The sequence below is a fragment of the Hypanus sabinus genome, unplaced genomic scaffold (assembly GCF_030144855.1).
Source record: "Hypanus sabinus isolate sHypSab1 unplaced genomic scaffold, sHypSab1.hap1 H_10, whole genome shotgun sequence".
NCBI lineage: Eukaryota > Metazoa > Chordata > Chondrichthyes > Myliobatiformes > Dasyatidae > Hypanus > Hypanus sabinus.
Genome location: NW_026779041.1, coordinates 290,875 through 312,484, shown reverse-complemented (window position 1 = coordinate 312,484; position 21,610 = coordinate 290,875). Strand labels below are relative to the sequence as shown.

General features: G+C 43.9%; 1 protein-coding gene across 1 annotated transcript in view; it reads left to right on the top strand.

Moving 5' to 3' along the window:
• LOC132386059 (ras-related protein Rab-4B) overlaps positions 1-21,610 on the top strand; it is an 80,555-nt gene that overhangs the window by 39,232 nt on the left and 19,713 nt on the right. The window contains exons 2-4 of the mRNA XM_059958348.1: positions 9,963-10,043; positions 11,887-12,001; positions 16,833-16,895. Coding sequence (XP_059814331.1) covers positions 9,963-10,043; positions 11,887-12,001; positions 16,833-16,895 — 259 coding nt within the window. The remainder of the gene's footprint in view (positions 1-9,962; positions 10,044-11,886; positions 12,002-16,832; positions 16,896-21,610) is intronic.

Below are 21,610 nucleotides of genomic sequence, written 5' to 3'. Positions count from 1 at the left end.
GGCAACTCAACACTAAACTGAATCCACATCCTATTGACTCACATTCAAGGACTCTACCATCATTTTCTCAATATAATTCCTTTTTCTGAAATTTGTTATTGGCACAATTTGGCCTCTCTTGCACGCTGCATGTTTGCCGGTCTTTGCTGTGTGTGGTGGTTGTCTGACGATGACAGGAAGCCTGTGCAGGAGAGTTTTTAAAGTGGAAAAGCCGTTGCACTGGAGCAGTTCCACTCTCTCAATCTCAGGAGTCTGGGTCCAGTGGTTTGAACAAGCGTCTCAAACTCGGGTCTTCCTTCGTTGCATTGGGTGGCCACAACCTTAGCCTCCCATTTTGCTCTCCACTGTGCATTGCAGTACCGCTTTCCTAGCCTTTGGATCTCACTGTAGATCTCGGCTGCCCGATCCACTAGGGCAGGCATGTCACTATCTCACCTGGGTACAAGGCCAAAGACTACCCTCACCTGGTTTAGCCCTCTGATTGAAGCTGGCTTCTGAGGTGAGGTCACTGCCACAGGTGAGGGCTGAGTGTCTGGTGGGAACCAAAGGCAAGTGAGCCCCAGAATGGACACGACAAACCCCTTCCCAGAGGTGCTGCCCCTCCCTGAACACCCTACACACCCCAAAATGTATGGATGTTCATAACTTCTACTATATTTCTTTATTTACCTATAAATGCCTGCAAGAAAATGAACCTCAAGATAGTATATGGTTATATGTATGTATTTTGATAATAAATTTACATTGAATGTTGAAATCTACTTGAATTTCTTTGAAGACTGTGATGTCCCAGAGCACCCTTCACAGCCAGTGAAGAGGGTTTGATTGGTAGTAGTTGGGTTATTGAACGCATCTTGCTGTTGTTGACTTCTTTGTTTGAATGTGAGAGGATGTGCAGAAGAGGAAATACAATGATTCCAGTAAGTGCTTGTGTGAGAGAGGGAGAGGGGATATTCAACACAATGCACGAGCAGTTCAGCTCCCCTGACCTCTCTCCCCTCAGCCGTGGAAGTGTTTTGCTTCCAAATATTTATCTCTTTAGATTGCTCTGGGTAAATATGCCCACATAGCATCCAGGGGTGGTTCATTCTAGATTCTAACCATTAGCGTTTTTTTTAAAGTTAATCTTTCACATGACCTGGTGTGATGCAAGGGAAAACTTTCACGTGTAGGTGACAGACAAAAATGTTTATCGCACTGACCTTCATTAGTCATGGCACTGAGAATTATGTTGCAGTTGTATTCAACATTGGTGAGGCTTCATTTGGAGTACTGCGGACCGTTTCCATCACCCACTAATATGAAAGACTTATATCACTAATATGGAAGACTTGCTGCCTGTTACACTGCTGGCATTTAGGGCAGCAATGAAGATCTTCTGTCTCTGTCTGTTCATACAGTCACACAGTTATAGAAAGATTCTTCATTGCTATTTTTTGAGCAATCAGTGTTGTTAGTCCTGAGCTGAACCCTTGAACCTGGTGGACCGTTCTGCCCTTTGACCTGTTTAGTATAGGTGACCCTACCAAGAGGCTCTGACTCCAGCCAACATAGTTCTTCAGGCAATTGAGGCATGCAAGCCTCCAAACCCAGTGACAAGGTTGTGGTCCTCTTGGAAGAATAGGAAAGACTTTGATCAACTGGAAAGGGTGCACAATATATTGACGGTAGTGACTATAACTAGGAGAGCACTAGATATAGGGAGAAGTCGGAAAGATGTGGCCTTTTTTCCTTGGAACATATGAGTGAGAGGGGAAAAATTTAAAAGGGATCTGAGGGGCAACTTACTCATGGAGTGGGTGGTGAGTGTATGGAATGAGCTGCCGGAGGAAGTGGTTGAGGCAGGGACAATAGTATAATTTAATAAGCACTTGAATATGTATTGTACATGGAAGGGCGTAACTTAGAGGGATATGGGCTGAATGCAGGAAATTGGGACTAACTGGATGGGCACAATTATTGGCGTGGACTCAATGGGTTGAAGTGCCCAAATCTGTGCTCTATTGTTTTATGATTCTTAGTATGTAGCATATTGTTGTGATACAGACTCATTATCATCATGTGCTGAATCTTATGACATGGGCAATCATGGTCTTCCAATGACCATGATTCTTCTTGGCAAATTTTTCCACAGAAGTGGTTTGCCATTGCCTTCTTCTGGACAGTATCTTTACAAGACGGGTGACCCCAGCCATTATCAATGCTCTTCAGAGATTGTCTGCCTGGCGTCAGTGGTCACATAACCAGGACTTGTGATCTGCACCGGCTGCTCATATGACCATCCACCACCTGCTCCACTCTGTTGCTGAGTATATTCTAGACCAACAGATTTTGGGTATTAAAGCAATAATCAAAAGACCTCGGGTTCATGAAGCAAAGTGAGGCGCAGGTCAGAGATGAACCGTGATCAAGAAGGCGCTGATCACGGTGCCTTCAGCACAGGTGCTGTGTCCTAATGAGATGATGGTGTCACTATGGTTAAGATTTCAACAATGGAGCTGACGAAAGGTGTTGACTTATCACAACAGCAGTGATGGCAGAGGAAGGTGCAACTGTGGAGGATCCCCAGTCATCTTGTATTCCATACCATTGATTCCTGACCCTGATCTGTCAAGGTAGCTGCCCATGCTTCAGCCACACGCAAGCATTTTCCATAGGGAGAATCGACCCCAACATCCCGGGTAGGTGGATCCCAGATTAGCCAGTAGAGCCCCCTGAGGACCCAGCAATAGACCACCCTCATACTCGATCCGAGTGATCACACTAATACCGCTATTTTGTATGCCTTGAACCAAGAACTCCTAGTGAGAGAAGACTCAAGTTCTGATTCAGGATTCTCTATCTTCACCTGGCAGCATTGAGTAGTTTCTGCTTTCATGGTTTGGGTCAGTGAACCACACATCAGTCATAAATGGTATTAGATTTTATTATCAAAGTACTTAATGCCACCATACACAATGCTGAGAATCTTTTTCCTGCATGCATACTCAGCAGATCCATAGATTAGCAGCTAAAATAGGCTCAATGAAAGATCAACCAGAGCGCAGAAAATGACAAACTCTGCAAATGCAAATGTAAATAAATAGCAATAAATAATGAGAACATGAGATAGAGTCCTCAAAGTGAGGTCATTGGTTGTAGGAAAGTTATTGGGCAAGTTATTCAAGAGCCTGATGGTAGAGATGTAGTTGTTGTTCTTGAACCTGGTGGCAGCAGCGAGAAAAGAGCACAGCCTGGGTGGTGAGGATCTCTGATGATGGATGCTGCTTTCCTACACCAGCATTTCATGGGAAGGCTTTGCCTTTGTGTTGTACTGGGTGGAATCCACTATCATTTGTGGGGCTTTCTGTTTAAAGGCATTGGTGTTTCCATACCAGGCTGTGATGCAGCCAGTCAATACACTCACTATTGCACATCTATATAAGTTTGTCAAAGTTTTAGGTGTCATGCTAAACCTCCACAGACTCAGTAGTGCAACATCAGGCCCTTTTTTTTTTCAGCACTCCCTTTAAAATCGCCCAAACCCGATTCCTTCACTTAGTCACTTTATGTTCACCTTATTTCATTTCATTTCATTTTTCAATCTTTTCATTAGTTCACCTTACACTCCTGTCAGAGTCACCTTATGTTCAGATACTCCTGTGTTTAATGTCACTCTACGTACAAACATCAATCTATGCATTTAAGCTAAACTTGTGTACATATGGCCACTCAGTTACTTGTATATTATGTTTGATAGGATTGCTTTTATATTTATTGTGGTTTTATTTTTTTCCTTATTGTGTTTTTTTATGCTGCATTAAATCTGAAGTGATGATCATTTTGTTCTCTTTTACACTCATATACTGAAGATTGACAATAAATAGTCTTGAATCTTCCCCCTTTTAAACTCACCAGGTCATTGTTTGCCACACTCCTTTTAAACTCGCTGTGTCCCTGTTCAAAGTTCAAAGTAAAAATTTATTATCAAAGTATGTGTACTTTATGCAACTTTGAGATTCGCCTCCTTACAGGCAGCCACGAAACAAAGAAGCCCAATAAAAAAAGAAAACAGTCAAACGCCCAAAGTGTAGGGGAAAAAAAACAAATTGTGCAAACAATGAAAGTAAGCGAATAGCATTCAGAACTGAAGTTCACAAAAGTGAGTCCACAACCATGAAGCCGGTCCAGGAGCCTGTTAGTTGCAAGCCACAGCCTCAGTTCAGCCCAAACAAGCGTGCTTCCCGATCAGTGAGCTGAACACAGGCTCGTCCCTCTCCACCAGCCCAGGCACGCTGACCTTTTCCAATCTGGTCTGACACTTAAACCGACCAAACAGTGTGCCGTTCCTCCCTCACGGACCCAGACGCCGCTGTCTTGACCCTGCCTCGCCTCGCCTTGGCCCTGCCACTTTGAATCGGCTCCAAGCCTGCTCCAGCAATAACCAAACATTGGCTCATTCCCCACTCTCGGGCCTGAGCCCTGGCACCTCAGTTAGGCCCGTGCACGCCATGCCCAGCTGTCCTACACCTTTGAGACTATCGTTCACACCGCAAAAATGCCATGTCATAAAAAAGCTCCTCTCTGAGGGGCAGTTACAGTCTATTGATTGCAGAGATCGTTTGAGAAAAAGTGTGATTAATAAAGTAGTTAGCAGTTTTGTTTGCTGCCGGTAGGTCATTACTGTGTTTCACCAGCGCCTTATTAAACTGGAAAATAAAACATACACCTCCAAGTATGCTGAATTCACTAGAAAATATATTGAACCTTCATATAACATCTTACAAGTGAGTTAAGTTGCTTAGGGTATTAACTGAAATTTGGCCAGTCTAACACCACCCAAATTTTGATGGTGCTGGATTACTCAACAACTGGGAGATGGTTTCAGCCATGGATCATTTAAACAGAACAACAGGCTGTGTGATGCACCTTGTATTAGTTCACATCCCTCTCCAGGGAGAAGGGGGAAGCTCCATAAACAACCAGCAGCACTCAGAGCTTCGGAGGGCTGACTCAGCCAACGCCGTGGCCTCTAACAGCTGCACGGAGCCACGTCTGCCAGAGCAGACCCACCCTGCTGGGGCATTTGGTAGGGAGTGACTGAGCTTTTGCTGCAGGAAGGAGCTGTACAACAAGTGCCTCTCTCGGGCAGTGAAGAAACCAGCTCATATCAGATTTATTATTACTGATGTATCATGAAGATTGCTACCCCAGTGTCACACACCCTATTAATTAATTTATTTATTGAGATCGAATAGCCCTTCAAGCTGCACTGCTCAGCAAACCCTGATTTAGCCCGAGACTAATCAAAGCACAAAGTAAGTTTTATTATCGGAATACATGTATGTCACCACATACAACCCTGAGATTCTTTTTCCTGCGGGCATACTCAGCAAATCTATAGAATGGTAACTATGGTTACCATTGGTAAAAATGGTAACTTGGGTGGCCAAACGTACTTAATGTAAGAGCCACTTATGGTTAACTTCAGATGTTTGAGAGCCGTAAGACATGAACAAAATCTACACACACATTTTTATTGTTACATACACATTTTGTGACAAAAATTTTATATAAATATTAAGAAATACATGTATACAATAATACTTAATCATGCGTGTAGTTTTTTAAACTGTTAATTTGTATTAGTTTTAGTAATAATGTACATATATACCAAATGTTTTGAAAATCTTGACTGATGATTGTTTTAACTGTATTCAACATAACAAATGAATACCGCCACTTGTGGGTTGTCTTGTATGTCACATCATTTTGCCTGCACTGATCTGGGAGATAAGCCTCTCTGTAGTGTGGCGTGAAGCTGGTGTTTGTGCTATTAGTTGCTGAACATTCCATGACACAATGAAACTAGCTTCAGTCGTATCGGCTTCCTTACTGAACATCGTCAACAGTGTCTGCTGGCTATTTAGAGACGATTTTAACACAGTTAATTTGTTTTTCCGTGATTTGGATTTACGTGGATAATCAGCCGAAAAGTTTTTGTGAGTTGTTTCATCGTGGCGTTTCAAATCACTGGCTTTGTAATGACTGAGTGACACATTGCAGATAAGACACAAAGGTTTACCTCCTTTAACGGTGAATGTAAAATCTTCTTCCCACTGTGGCTTTAAATGTCTGTTTTCATCTTCGTATTTTCATTTCTTACAATTTGATGACGCCATCTTCCTTCACAAAATTTTCACAGACACTTGTAAACAAAACTTGTATCGGCAGTGTACCAACTCGGTCTGCACAATTCAGCATCCTGTGTTAACGTACATGACGTGAGTGAGGTCAGGCCTAGACTCACTAACACTGAGCGCCAAATGACGTAGATCTGTGTCGGTGCTACTTTTGCCTTCAGTGCTCAACGGCGTAGATCTATGTCGTGTATTTTGAAACTCGCGCCTCTGTCTTCAAGCTGTCTTCAGCACCATGTAGCGATTCTCACCAATTCTTGAGCAATGGAATTAAGTCTCAAGGGATTTCCCGCGGTTCTACTTACTGCCAAAATACTTTGCCATTCACTTCTACGCAACGGCAGCACATGATAAAAAGGAGATCAACCAACGAATTTCCATGAGCCACACATTGAATGCCAAAGAGCGGCATGTGGCTCACAAGCCGTGGTTTGGCCACCCCTGAAATAGAGCATAGAAGGCAAACTCTGCAAATGCAAAATAAATAGCACGAGGGCATGAAATAACAAGATAAAGAGTCCTTAAAACGAGATTGTTGGTTGTGGGAACATCTCAATAGATAAGTGCAGTTATCCCCTTTGTTCAAGAACCTGATGGTTATGGGGTAGTAACTGTTCTTGAACCTAGTGGTGCAAGTCCTGAGGTTCCTGTACCTTCTACCTGATGGCAGCAGTGAAAAAAGAGCACGGCCTGGGTGGTGAGGGTCTCTGATGATGGATGCTGCTTTCCTACACCAGCATTTTAAATAGATGAGCTCACTGGTACTCATTGGACAATTTACAAGCACCAGTTAACCTACCAACCAGTACGTCTTTGGACTGTGGGAGGAAACTGGAGCACCCAGAAGAAACCCATGTGGTCATGGGGAGAACATATGAACTCCTACCGTGCCGCTTCCTTTCTCTCAGTTGACATTGAAACATGTGATGCAATTATAATCACAAGTTTTAATGGGATCTTGCTATGCAAAAATGGCTTGTGTGTTTTCCCACATCACAATTATAGTTCTGCTTCAAAAATATTTAATGTGAGCCACTTTGGGATGGCCAGAGGATGAGCAAGGTGCTATAGAAACGTACGCTTTTCATGACAGCGATGCTGATGCTACCTCTGAATCACCTCTGGCTCTGCCAAAACGTGGAGCCACACACAAGGTGGTGGAGGGTCAGGTGGTGTCAGTAGAGAGGCTTCACTTGGAGTATTGTGAGCAGTTTGGGGCTCTTTATCTAATACGCTAACATTGGGGAGGGTGCAAATGAGGTTCTTGATAATGATTCCGAGCTTGAAAGGCTTATCAAGCGTTTGGTGGCTTTGGGCCTGTACTCACTGGAATACAGAATGAGAGGGGATCTCATTGAAAGGCCTCAGTAGAATGGGTGTGGAGAAGATGTTTCCTATGGTGGGGGAAGTCTAGGATCAGAGGACACAGCCTCAGAACAGAGGGGCGTCCTTTCAGAACGGAGCTGAGGAGAAATTTCTTCAGCCAGTCATTCAGTGTATTTATAGCAGAGGTGGATCGATTCTTAATTAGTCAGGGCATGAAGGATATGGGGAGAAAGCAGGAGATGGGCTGAGAGGAAATGGATCAGCCATGATGGAGCAGACTCGATGGGCCAAATGGCATAATTCTGCTCCTATATGTTATGGTATCTATGGAGAGAAATGGGCATTTGACACTGTGGGGCTGAGACCCTGCATTTGTTTTGGAAGATAGAGGAGATGGCCAGTATAGAAAAACACGTAGTATAGGGGAAGGGAGCAGCACAAGCTAGCAGGTGATAGGTGAATCCAGGTGAAGAGGTGTGATAGGCATATGGATGAGGAGAAAGTGGAAATAGTGAGAGGCTGGAAGCAGAGGCAACAAGGAGCCGAAGATGGAATTTGATAGAAGAGGAAGTACGGAGGGGCCACTGCACAGAATCAGAAAAGCTGCAGAAAGTTGTAAACTCAGTCATTTCCATTATGGGCACCAGCCTCCCCAGCATCTAGGACATCTTCAAAAGGCAACGCCTCAAAAAGGCTGCATCCATCATTAAGGATCCCATCACCCAGGATGTGCCCTCTTCTCATTGCTACCATCAGGAAGAGGTACAGGAGCCTGAAGGCACACACTCAACAATTCTGGAACAACTTCTTCCCCTCTGCCATCAGATTTCTGAACGGAAATTTAACCCATGAACATTACCTCAATACTTTTCTCTCTCTCTTTTAGCACTTATTTAATTTTTTTATAGATATATACAAAGATATATACACACACACACAACACACACACACACACACACACACACACACACACCACACACCCACGCACGCACACACACACCACACACGCACACACACACCACACGCACGCACACACACCACACGCACGCACACACACCACACACACACACACCACACGCACGCACACACACCACACACACACACACACACACACACACACACCACACACGCACGCACACACACACCACACACACACACACCACACACGCACGCACACACACACCACACACACACACCACACACGCACGCACACACACACCACACACGCACACACACCACACGCACGCACGCACACACACCACACACACACACACACACACACCACACACGCACGCACACACCACACGCACGCACACACACACACCACACACACACACACACCACACACACACACACACACACCACACACGCACGCACACACACACCACACACGCACACACACACCACACGCACGCACACACACCACACACACACACCACACACGCACGCACACACCACACACACGCACACACACACCACACACGCACGCACACACCACACGCACGCACACACACACCACACACACACACACACACACACACACACCACACACGCACGCACGCACACACACACCACACACGCACACACACACCACACACACACACACACACACACACACACACACACACACACAATAGGTCGCAGAGAAGGAGTGCCGGGCCGGAGGGTGGCGCAGGTGCAGACACATTCAGTATTGAGACACCAGGCAAGGTAATTTGATTCCATACAATTGGTTTATTGATCAGTACAGAATGTCTCTCTGGTGCTTCCCACTCCCTCCCCTCTCCCTTCCCCTTTTCCCAACCATGATTCCCCTGTCCCTGCCCCCTTCCAACTCTCAGTCCACAACAGAGACCCAGATCAGAATCAGGTCTGTCATCACTCACATACGTCATGAAACTTTTTTTGTGGCAGCAGTACAGTGCAATACATAAAATTACTACAGTACTGTGTAGAGGTCTTAGGCTCCGTAGCTATATATTATGTATTTATATGTATAAGTCTAAGAGCTTTGCACAGCGCTGTTCTTGAGATTTATCATTTTTCTTGTTATACTGTATTGCGATGTACTACAAATTTCATGACATATGCCAATGATATTAGACCTGATTCTATCTGATTTGGAGCATGTAACCAAGTAAGGCAGTTCTGGAGGGCAGGGCAACCATCGGGAGAAGTGTGTGACGATGGGCAGGTAGAGTGTGGGTGGAGGAGGGTAACCGTGAGCCTGATGTGAAAGTACTGCTCAGCAGTGTAGAAGCAGGAAAATGGAGCACATTGAATGGTTTGTACAAAGTGTCGACCCCTGAAAGTGCACAACAGTGATGTCATATGGCAGATGTCAGAACTGACCTAAGGCTCGAGTTATTATAAAGTGACTCACCCACTTCCCAAGGGTGCAACTTCAGTGCAGACCCGCTCTCGCTGTATTGATTTCTGTTTCTCTTCCTCCCATAGATTTCCTGTTTAAGTTCCTGGTTATCGGCAGTGCGGGAACAGGGAAATCATGTCTTCTTCATCAGTTTATTGAAAACAAATGTAAGTCTGTCATTTCAGTGGAGTTTGCTTCTTACAGCTACAGCTGTGCTCGGAGTCTCGAGCTGCATTCCAGCAAAGACTTTCATATAGATATACACTCAGTGGCTACTTCATTAGGTACAGGAATGGAGCCCAGTGCGGTCTGCTGTTACTGTAGCCCATCTACTTCAAGATTCAACATGCTCTTCTGCACACCACTGTTGTAACACATGGTTATTTGAGTTACTGCTGCCTTGAACCTACTCTGGCCATTCTCCTCTGAACTCTCATTAACCAGGCATTTTTGCCCTCATAACTGCTGCTCACTAGATGATTCCTTTTTAAATTTTTCACACCATTCTCTATAAACTTTAGAAATTGTTGTGCATGAAAATCCCAGGAGATTAGCAGCTTCTGAAATGCTTAAAACGCCCCATCTAGCACCAGCAATTATTGCACGGTCAAAGTCAGATTACAGTTTCTTCCCCATTCTGATGTTTGGTCTGAACAACAATTGAGCCTCTTGACCGTGTTTGCATGCTTTTATGCATGGGGTTGCTGCTACATGATCGGCTAATTAGATATCTGCATTAGCAAGCAAGTATACAGCTGTACCTAATAAAGTGGCCACTGAGTGTATGTTGGGCAGAGGCCTGTGCTTTTTCCTTGTCCTTGTGTGGTGGAGTGCCCCTGTTTGCGGTAATAATGTCAGATTTCTTCCTATATAAATTTGTCCTGCATTTTCTCTTGGCTTCCTTCTCTTTGCTCAGAAACTCTTGGCGAGTTCCCTGGCAGCCTAGGTCTAATTCACATGCTGTAACCCAGGGCCAGATTGCCTCTCCTCTTGTGTGAACTGTTGTTTGCAGGATGGGATGCAGTTTTGCATTCGCCTTCCCTCTCCCTGCAATAATTCACGATTCACATCTGCCTTGAGGCAATTCTGTTGAGAAACAATTATGACTGAGACTGAAGCTCCAGTAGGTATACTTTCCACTACGGATCATTGAGCAGAGTGCAGGAGAAGCAGAAAACTGATTAGGTTTTTTTCCTCCGCTCCTTGTGGTTTACTGGTACTGTGCCTCTTCCAACCCCTGCCCAATGCCACATCACCTGCGGTTACTCTGTGTTCTTCCTATCACCCCCTGCAAAGCCCCCTCCCTGCCATGTTCCTATATGAATCCCTCATAAATCTGTTACTCAGGAGATCTTGTTAAGATCTAATGGATGATCAGTTTTTATTTACTGACAGAGAGCACAGAATAGGCCCTCCTGGCCCTCCAAAGCCACACCGCCCAGCCTGATCTGCCGTATGCCTAATCATGAGAAAATTTATTACAGTCGCCACTTAACCTACCAACCAGTGTCTTCAGACTGTGGGAGGAACCCAGAGCACTGGGAGGAAACCCACCTGGTCATGGAGAGACCGTGCAAACTCCTTCCGGGCAGTGACAGGAGTTGTACCCTAGTTGCCCCTAGTGTTAAACATTGTGCTAACCACTAATTTACCATAGTGGTTTGCACAAAAGGTGGGGGAAGAGGGCAAGTTTCTAGCTATCCTCATTCCCCTTCCCCCACCTTTTTATTCTGGCATTTTCCCTCTCTTCCTTTCCAGTCCTGAAGAAAGGTCTCGGCCCAAGACTGTTTATTCGTTTCCACAGATGCTTCCTGACCCGCTGAGTTCCTCCAGCACATTGTGTCTGTGGCTCTAGATTTCCAACATCTACAGACTTTCTCATGTAGATAAGCGGGTTATTTTCTAAAACTTCTTCAATGTGGAGGTGCTCAGTGGTGTGAATAATAACTTTCTGTCTATCTCCTTCACTATTAAATGCTTTACTTAATCCTCTCAATGTGCTATCTCCAGTCAAACAGGATTCCAACCACACGATTGGAGTGGAGTTTGGATCGAAAGTAGTTAATGTTGGTGGCAAGACAGTTAAACTACAGATCTGGGACACAGCAGGGCAAGAGCGTTTCAGGTGAGCCCAAAGCTATACATCTGTTTCAAAGTTCGGCATAAACTTATTATATCAGTGTAATTTTATGTATTGCACTGTACTGCTGCTGCAAAAAGAAACACATGTCATGACACATGTGAATGATGTGTTCTGTGCTTCCAGATATAAATCTCATTTGTTCGCTCATTATGTGTCATGTCATATAATGTGGGAGATCATGGTCTTTCCATGACCATGATGGTTCTTAGCACATTTTTCTACAAAAGTGGAGCGTAGGAGAATGAGGGGAGATTTGATAGAGGTATATAAAATTAAGATGGGTATAAATAAGTGACTGCAAGCAGGCTTTTTCCACTGAGGCTAGGGGAGAGGACATGGGTTAAGGGTGAAGGGGGAAAAGTTTAAAGGGAACGTTGGTGGGGGGGGGGGCTTCTTCACACAGAGAGTGGTGGGAGTGTGGAATGAGCTGCCAGATGAAGTTGTAAATGCTGGCAGGTACATGGATGAGAGGTGTATTGAGGGATATGGTCCAGGTGCAGGTCAGTGGGACTAGGCAGGAAAATGGTTCGGCCCAGCCAAGAAGGGCCAAAAGGCCTGTTTCTGTGCTGTAATGTTCTGTGGTTCTAAGTGGTTTGCTATTGCCTTCATCTGGGCAGTGTCTTTACAAGATGGGTGACCCCAGCCATTATCAATACTCTTCAGAGATTGTCTGCCTGGTGTCAGTGGTCACATAACCAGGACTTGTGATCTGCTCGTGCGACCATCCACCACCTGCTCCCATGGCTTCACTTGTCCCTGATCGGGGTCTAAGCAGGTGCTACACCTTGCCCAAGGGTGACCTGCAGGCTAATGGAGGGAAGGAGCACCTTATACCTCCTTTGGTTAGAGACTTATCTCCACCCTGTCATCTACCTTTTTCATTTGCTCTTTATTATGGCTTTGTTCATATGTTTCCTTCTGCGTATTATTTTTAGGTTCTCTACTTTTCCTGAATCCACAGTCTTTTACTTAGTATTTTTTACCCTTTTTAACCAGCAGTTGCCCATCTTAGTGCATTAAGTGTCAGTCTTCTTGTGTCCCCATTTTAGCATAAATAATTTTTCATGTTATTTTCTGATCACCTTAATGACCAGTTGAGCAACTGGCCACAGAAATGTGATTTTTCTGGTCACTGTGACTGTCTCAGTGCCTTTAGCAGCCAGACAGATGGGGTTGAAGCCTGTTTACCATTCTGTGCGCGGTGAAGTGAACTGAACACACAGTAGTTCCCTGTTCCTCAGAGAGTCGCTGATTGATGGAGATTCGCCAAACTCATTGAATCATAGAGTCATCCACCTCGATCTAACTCCTCTGTGCTGACCCATATTTTATATCTGAGCTAATCCCAATTGCTTGTATTTGGCTGAAATCTCTCTAAACTAGGGGTTCCCAACCGTTTTTAAGTCATCAACCCCTACCATTAGCGACCCCTCCAGTTTGGGAACCCCTACAGTCTACACCTATTCATATAGCTTGAACAAAACCTTTTAAACCTAATTATACCCTCTTCCACCACTTCCTCTGGCAGCTCGTTCCACGTACTCACCACCCTCTCTGGAACATGTTGCCCCCTCAAATCCCCTTTAAATCTACCCCCTCTGCACTCAAGTCGTAGGCTCCCCTACCCTGTCAAAAAGGCAGTTCCCTTTATCAAGATGTTATAAACATCTGTAAGGTTATCCATCAACCTTTTTTACTCCAGGTAAAACTGTCCCAGCCTATCCAGTCAACTCAAGCGATGGGAAGCTGTGGGATCAGGATAGCCATTCCAGTGTCTCTCAAGTCTCTGGTCACTCTCTCAAATCTGTGCATTTGTGATGTTTATTGTGGACAAGGTTCCAAGTAAGTTCTATCGAAGTACATATATGTCGCCATATACGACACTGAGAAAGAAATCTCTGGTAATGGCTAAATTGGATTGCATAGACAGGAAAACTTCCGCTGAAGGTGTAAAGATTAACTTGCAGCACAGAGTGGTGGAGAGGGAGAGGGGTACATTGGAGCATTTAAGGAATTCTTGCATAGGCACTAGGACGATAGAAAGATGGAGGGCAGTGTAGGAGGGAAGGGTTAGAGAAGGTTAAAAGGTCAGCACAATGTCAAGGGCCAAAAGGCCTGACTTGTGTGGTAATGTTCTATATTCACAGTAGGTACAAAGAAACACAATAGGATCAATGAAAAACTACACACAAAGACAGACAAACAACCAATGTGCAAAAGGTGACAAATTGAGCAAATACAAAAGAAAACAAAATAATTATAAATAAGCATTAAATAATATTGAAAACATGAGTTGTAGGGTCCTTGGAAGTGAGTTCATAGGTTGTGAAGTCAGTTCAGTGTTGAGGTGAGAGTGAAGTTATCCACGCTGGTTCAGGAGGCTTGATGGTTGAGGGATAATAACTGCTCCTGAACCTGGTGGTTAAGGTCCAAAGGCTCCAAAGGTTGGGTTTGGATGTGATATTTCCAAAGGTTCTCTGGTCACTTGCAAGAACTCCACCCTCTGAAGTTCCCCCTCAGGTTTCCCTTAAATATTTAACCTTTCACCCTTAACCTATGACCTCTAACTCTAGTCTCTGTATTTTCAACTGGTCGATATCCCACTGAAGCTTTTGACAACCTTCCTCACCACTTCCAACTCCCTCAATGTTTGTGTTTGCCTACAAACTTACTACTCAGCCCATCTACATTTTCAGCCAAATTTTTTTTGTAATTTATTTTTTTATCGAAGTTTATCAAACAAACATTTCCATAAGATGTATTTCAGACATTGTACATATATATCATATAATAGTATATATCACAAAATCTCCACAAAGTATTTATCTGGGGTAATCATACTTTTTTAATGAATATACTGTTGGTGGCTGGTAAAAAGACTCGTACTAGGAAATGGTTATCACAGGAGAGCCCAACTTTAAATACATGGATGGAAATTACAATGGACATTTACAAAATGGAGAAGATAACAGCATCTGTTAATCAGAAAGAAAAAACAAGCAAAAGGAAAGAACTATGTACAATTAGGGAGTGATCTTTTTTTTTACAACAGATTCATTGATTTGTGAGAATAAAATCAGGTCTATGAGGCATTATGTAGTTAAACCATTTTTCCCAGTATGAATCAAATTGTTCCAGGTTATGATTAACAGCTGCTGTTATCTTCTCCATGATAGTAATTGATCAGCCATGATCTCAAAATGGCGGTGCAGGCTCGAAGGGCCGAATGGTCTACTTCTGCACCTATTGTCTATTACTCTCCAAGGGTATTGGTAGTGGTATGGGATGCAGACACAGCCATTCCTGAGACACCAGGCAAGGTCATTTGATTCCAAACAAATGGTCTATTATCATTACAGGATGTCTATCAGATACTTTTCATTCCCTGCCCTCTCCCTCCCCTTCTCCTATCCATGATTTCCCCTCTCCCTGCCCCCTCCCCACTCTCAGTCCACAACAGAGACCCATATCAGAATCAGGTTTATCATCACTCACTTATGTCAATTTTTTTTCTGTGTGCGGCGGTTGAAAAGTGCAATACATAAGATTACAGAAGTTTTAGGCACCCTAGCTATTAATGTGCCTAAGACTTTTGCACAGTGCTGTGTATCACAAAGAACAGAGGTCCCATCACTGGTCACAAACCTCCAACCAGATCAACACCCATCCACCACTATTCTGTTTTCTCTGCCAAGCCAATTTTCAATACAAACTACCAAATCTACACAGACCACATAGTCGTAATCTTCTGGATCAGCCTACAGTGAAAGAACTTGTCAAAAGCTTCACTAAAGTCTATGCAAACAATGTCCCTGCCCTACCCTCTTCAGTCAAATATTGATTTACTCTTCCTGACTGAATCATTAAGATGTAGAAGCACTGGCTAAGTTGCTGGATCAATTATCCAGAGGCTCATGCTACTGATCTACAAGCATCTGGCTTTGGTGAATATTAGTTCAATGGTTCCATTTAGTACCAGAGAATGTGTTTAGTATACAACATGAAATTCTTACTCTTCACAGACTGAAAGAAACCCAAAGAATGAACGATAGAAAAACATTAGAACCCCCAAAGCCCCTCCTCCCACCCACACACAAGCAACAGCAAAGCATTAATCCTCCTCCTTGTTCCAGCAAAAGGCTTCTGTTTCCACCCCCCCCCCCTCCCATGATCCACCATGCCACCATGAAAGCCCCAAAGAGAACATTGGTCTCGATTCCATCAAAAACCACTACTCATCCTAGCAGTTCGCCGTCCCACAGGCTCTCTCTCACTGACGAGGGAAAGAGGTATCACTCCTGCCACAGTGAGCAAGGAAGCAACAATTAAGTTCAATTAAATGTTTTCTCAGTTTGGAAAAATTAGTGCTGATGACTAAATTATCATATTTTTGTAAAAACTTATCTGATTCTATAATGTCCCACTGATGCTTTAGAGGCCAAGGCATTGGGTATATTTAAAAGGGAGGTTGATGAGCTGTTGATTAGTAAGGGTGTCAAAGGTTAGGGGAGAAGGCAAGAGAAAGGGGTTTTGAGAGGGAGGATAAATCAGCCATGATCAAATGGTATCACAGACTCGATGGGCTGAATGGCCTGTTTCCGTTCTTATGTTTTATCAACTGTCAACTGTCTTTACCCACACAGAATATTTGACCATACACCCATGTTAATATGGTTTACTAATGCCAGAATTTCAGATTGGCCCAGCAAGACACAGTTCAACAGGAGTCATGCTGGAGCTGGCAGACAATGCCATGTTCTGCGAATTAATCTTAAGCTCATATTTTCTTTGCCCTTTCCTGTTTTTTTTCCAGGTCGGTAACGAGGAGTTACTACAGAGGAGCAGCAGGTGCACTTTTGGTATACGACATCACAAGGTACGTTCCACATGTTCTGCTCTCCTTTGTACAAAGTAACACGCAGTGTTTTATCCATTAGATAAGAACTGTTTGTTCACTCGTTATGTGCTGTGCCATATGACGTGGGTGATCACGGTCTATCCATGGCCATGCTTGTTCTTGGCAAATTTTTCTACAAAAGTGGTTTTCCATTGCTTTCTTCTGGGCAGTGTCTTTACAAGGCCCTCCCCAACCGTTATCAATACTCTTCAGAGATTGTCTGCCTGTAGTCAGTGGTCACATAACCAGATAACCAGGACTTGTGATATGCACTAGGTGCTACACTTTGCCCAAGGGTAACCTGCAGGCGAGCAGAGGGAAGAAGTACCTTACACCTCTTTTGGTAAAGCCAAATCTGCACCCCACCACCGGACACAAACAGTACTTGTTGGATGAACTTGTATTTGCCAGCATTTTCTGCCTTGCGATTCCATTTCAGGCATCTTTTTTTAATGCAAGGTTGTATAAGGAAGGAAGAAGATGGTAGAGAGTTTGAGAGAGGAAGTTCAAGAACAAGGGGTTGGCTAATGGAAGCCACGACCATCAGTGGCAGTATTTAAGTCCAGAGGTGGAGAAATGCAGAGGTTTTGGAGAATGGTGGGGCTGACCACTGAACGTAATACTGCAGGAGCAAACAAAGATCAGAATCGGGTTTAATATCACCATCACATGTCATGAAGTGTTTTGTCTTTGTGACGCAGTACATAGTAATAGAGAAAATGTGAATAACACACTGAACATTTGGCAGATTTAATGTACTTCGTGTGTGTTTGTGTGTGTATAAATATATATAAAAGTTAAATTAAATAAGTAGTGCAAAAATAGAAATAAAAAGTAGGGTAGTGTTCATGGGTTCAATGTCCATTCAGAAATTGGATGGCAGAGGGGAAGAAGTTGTTCCTGAATTGTTGCGTGTGTGTCTTCTGGCTTCTGTACCTTCTTCCTGCTGACAGCAATAAGAACAAGACCTGGTTGACGGGGGCTCTTAATGACAGACGCTGCCCTTTCGAGACATCGCTCTTTGAAGATGCCCTGGATAGTACAGAGGCTAGTGCCCATAATAATGGAGTTGACTGGGTTTACAGCTTATTTCGATTCTGTGCAGTAGTACCCCCACCACCCTACACCCACCACCCTACACCCATACCAGGCAGTGATGCAGCCAGTTGGAATGCTCTCCGCAGTACAGCTCTAGAAATTTGAGAGTGTTTTTGGTGACATACCAAATCTCCTCAAACGCCTAGCTCTGTCATGTCTTCTTTGTAACTGCATTGATGTGTTGGCTCAAGGTTAGATCCTCAAAGATATTGACACCCAGGGACTTTTGAAATTGCTCACGGTCTCCACTTCTGATCCTTCCACGGAGTTGGTGTTTGAAATGGTGGGCAATTTGTTGAAAACCCATCAATATTGATTTATCTGAGCATGAATTTGGTAGAGCCTTAACATTCTCAGTTGATGAAACTACCAGTAAATCTACATTTTAACAGAATATTGGCTACCAGAAGATGTAATTTAGTTACAGACTCGGTCCAGATTACAGGATAAAATGATTATCCACAGGTCTAGCAGTAAATCTAATTTTCTATTACAATAGTTGATGCATGCTATAACATAATTATAACATGGGTGGAAATGCGTCTCTGCCAAAGGAGGTGTAAGGCGATCCTTCCCTCCGCTAGTCTGCAAGTCATCCTTAGCCCCCGATCAGGGTCACATGAAGCAGGTGGTGGATGGTCGTACGAGCAGCCGATGCAGATCACAAGACCTGGTTATGCGACCACTGACGCCAGGCAGACAATCTCTGAAGAGAGTTGATAATGGCCGGGGTCACCCATCTTGTAAAGACACTGGCCAGAACAATCATGGTCATGGAAAGTTCATGATCACCTATGTCATACAACCCAGCACATAACGAGCAATATATTGGTTATTAGTCCTTATGATTCTTTCTCCGATAACATATACCAACAATGTACTACAATTATCAAGCTAAGAGGGCATTATTAATAAAGGAGTTTGCATTTGTACTGGACCTTACAATATTTAATTTATGCACTTTATTTATGTGTAATTCATTTGTAGATTTCTTACTTTCCTATGTTATGTGTACTACAATGCTTTAAACCCTGTTTCAGGTTCATTTGACAGTATACATGTATATAGTAAAAAGGCAGTAAACTTGACTTGATTTGGTTAGCTGGCCTCACAAATTTGGTACACCCTGAAGCCGCTAACAATATTTTTGAAATACAGCCTCTGTTCAAATGCTGAAAATGCAGGGCATGCTGTCATGAGCCAGGAGAGGTAATGGCAGTTGTTGAACCATTTATCAGATTATGAGGTCAAGAGCCGGTCTTATTGTATAAGGGGACCGTTCAGTAGTCTTATAACAACAGGATAGACGTTGTCCTTGAGCCTGGCCGCACTTTCAGGCTTTCGTATCTTCTGCCCAGTGGGAAGGAGGAGAAGAAGGGAGGGTGTCCAGGATGTCTGGTGTTTTGATTAGGTTAGTTGCTTTGCGAGGTAGTGAGAAACATAGGGCCCATTGAGAGGAGGCTCGTTTTCTTGATGTACTAGGCTGTTCAGGATGGTGCTGAATACTGATAGCTCGGGCTGAGGAGTCTAATATTACGGCTTACTAATGGGCTTGCAGACATTTGATAACCGGTGAAGATTACATCCTCAGTGCACAGTTGTTGGTGTTTCTCTCTCGGAGTGCTCGTGTTAATATAGACTACCCCTGCTCCCACCCCGTTCTCTTACCTCAAAATAGATACCATCTACAAACCCCTAGAGCCAAAGAAACATGAGCCAATCAAATTCAAAGATCCCCCTCCACCCTTCCACCCCTCCACAAGCTAGAAAGTGATAGGTGAGGGGGGAAAGGTAGGTGGGCAGGGGAGGGAAGATGAAGTGGGAAGCTGGGAGGTGATAGGTGATAGGCTTTCTAGTACAATCATATATTAATGTTATTTAAACCCAATGACAGCAGTCAGCGTAACCACAGATAATTAGAAAGTTAAGAAGCATACAGGATGCACAAACCAAAGCAAACACCACAGCAAATAACTCTCTAAAAAGTCTTGGAAAAGGGCAAAGCTTCAGGCAGCAAGCCAATGCGGCTGAAAGCTTGGGAGTGCACACAAAATGCTGAAGGAACTCGCCAGATCAGGCACCATCTGTGGAAATGAGCAAACAGTCAACTTTTTGGGCTGAGACCCTTCTTCAGGACCGAGAACAGCAGCCTGAAATGTCAACTATTTATTCATTTCCATAGATGCTGCCTGGTTTGCTGAGTTCGTCCAGCATGAAGTGTGTGTTGCTTTGGGTTTCCAGCATCTACAGAATCACAACTGGGTTTAATATCTCCAGCGTATGTAGTGAAATCTGTTGTTTTTGTGGCAGAAGGACACTATAATATAAAAATGTGAATTACAGTAAATATGTATATATGTGCCAACGATGTAGTGCTATCTGCACCCAGACTTTGGAGTAAGAGGTCCTAGGTTCGAATTTGGCTGGCTCCTTGCACGAGTTCCACCTGTGCTAGGTTGAGCGTTGAGCTAGCAACTCAGCCTTGTAAAACAGAGAAATGCTAAAGAAATTGCAAGGTTGCTGCCCGATGCACCAAATAAGGCATGGGGAAGCACTCGACCCTGATATATGTGTGTGCCATTGGAAATTGTCCTGTGATTAGACTGGTGTTAAATCATAGTTGTTGGGGTGGTGTGGCCAGAAGAGCCTACTCTGTGCTGTATTTCTCGATAAATAAATATTCAAAGTTCAAAGTACATTTATTATTGAAGTATGTATTTATTACCAACTTTGAGATTGGTGTCCTTACAGGCAGCCACAAAATAAAGAAACCTAATAGAACCCATTTTAAAAAAAGACTGTCAGGCACCCAATGTGCAGGAAAGAAAACTGATTGTAGAAACAACAAAAGTAAGCAAATAACATTCAAAACAGATGTTCATGAAGGTGAGACCACAGCCACAAAATCACTGTAGCCGATCCACAGTCCTGTTAGTTGCAGTCTCAGTTCAGTGTAGGGACATGTAAATCTTGCTAAGCAGTGATCTGTACTGATCTCATCCCTCACCTCTGGCCCACACTTAAATTGTCCAAATCCCGGGTCGGTCCTCACTCTTGGAAACTCCCAGGCCATGCTGCTTCAATATGCTGTCGGGCCAGAGCCCCACTGCCTCAATTCAGCCTGTACCTGATCTTTCCAATTTGGCCCAGCAATTAAATCGATCAAATCTCAGGTCTTCTCTCGCTCTCGGGCCCTGCCTCATTGAATTGCCTCCAAATCCGCTCCAGCAATGTCATTCCCCGATCAGGATTCAGGTTAAACTAGCTGTCAGGTGTATTTAGGATGAATACGTCCAGTGAGGTGTTAAGAGTAAAATATTTTTGTATAAGCTAAATAAAAAGGCCCCTTGATGTCTTTTTCCGAAATAAATAGTGAACAGCTTGCAGCAAAGCTTGGCAGGGTCACTACTGGTGCTTCATTGTGTGGAACAGGCAGAGATCACCTGTCAACAAGCTAATGGGCAAAACGCGGGTGGTGGTGTGTCAGACTGTTGCCAGTTCTGGGGATTGGTTTATTATCATCCTGTAGATCGAGCTTCAGTGGAAAAACTTGAAACACAAGAAAGTCCGCAGCTGCTGGAAATCAAAAGCAACAC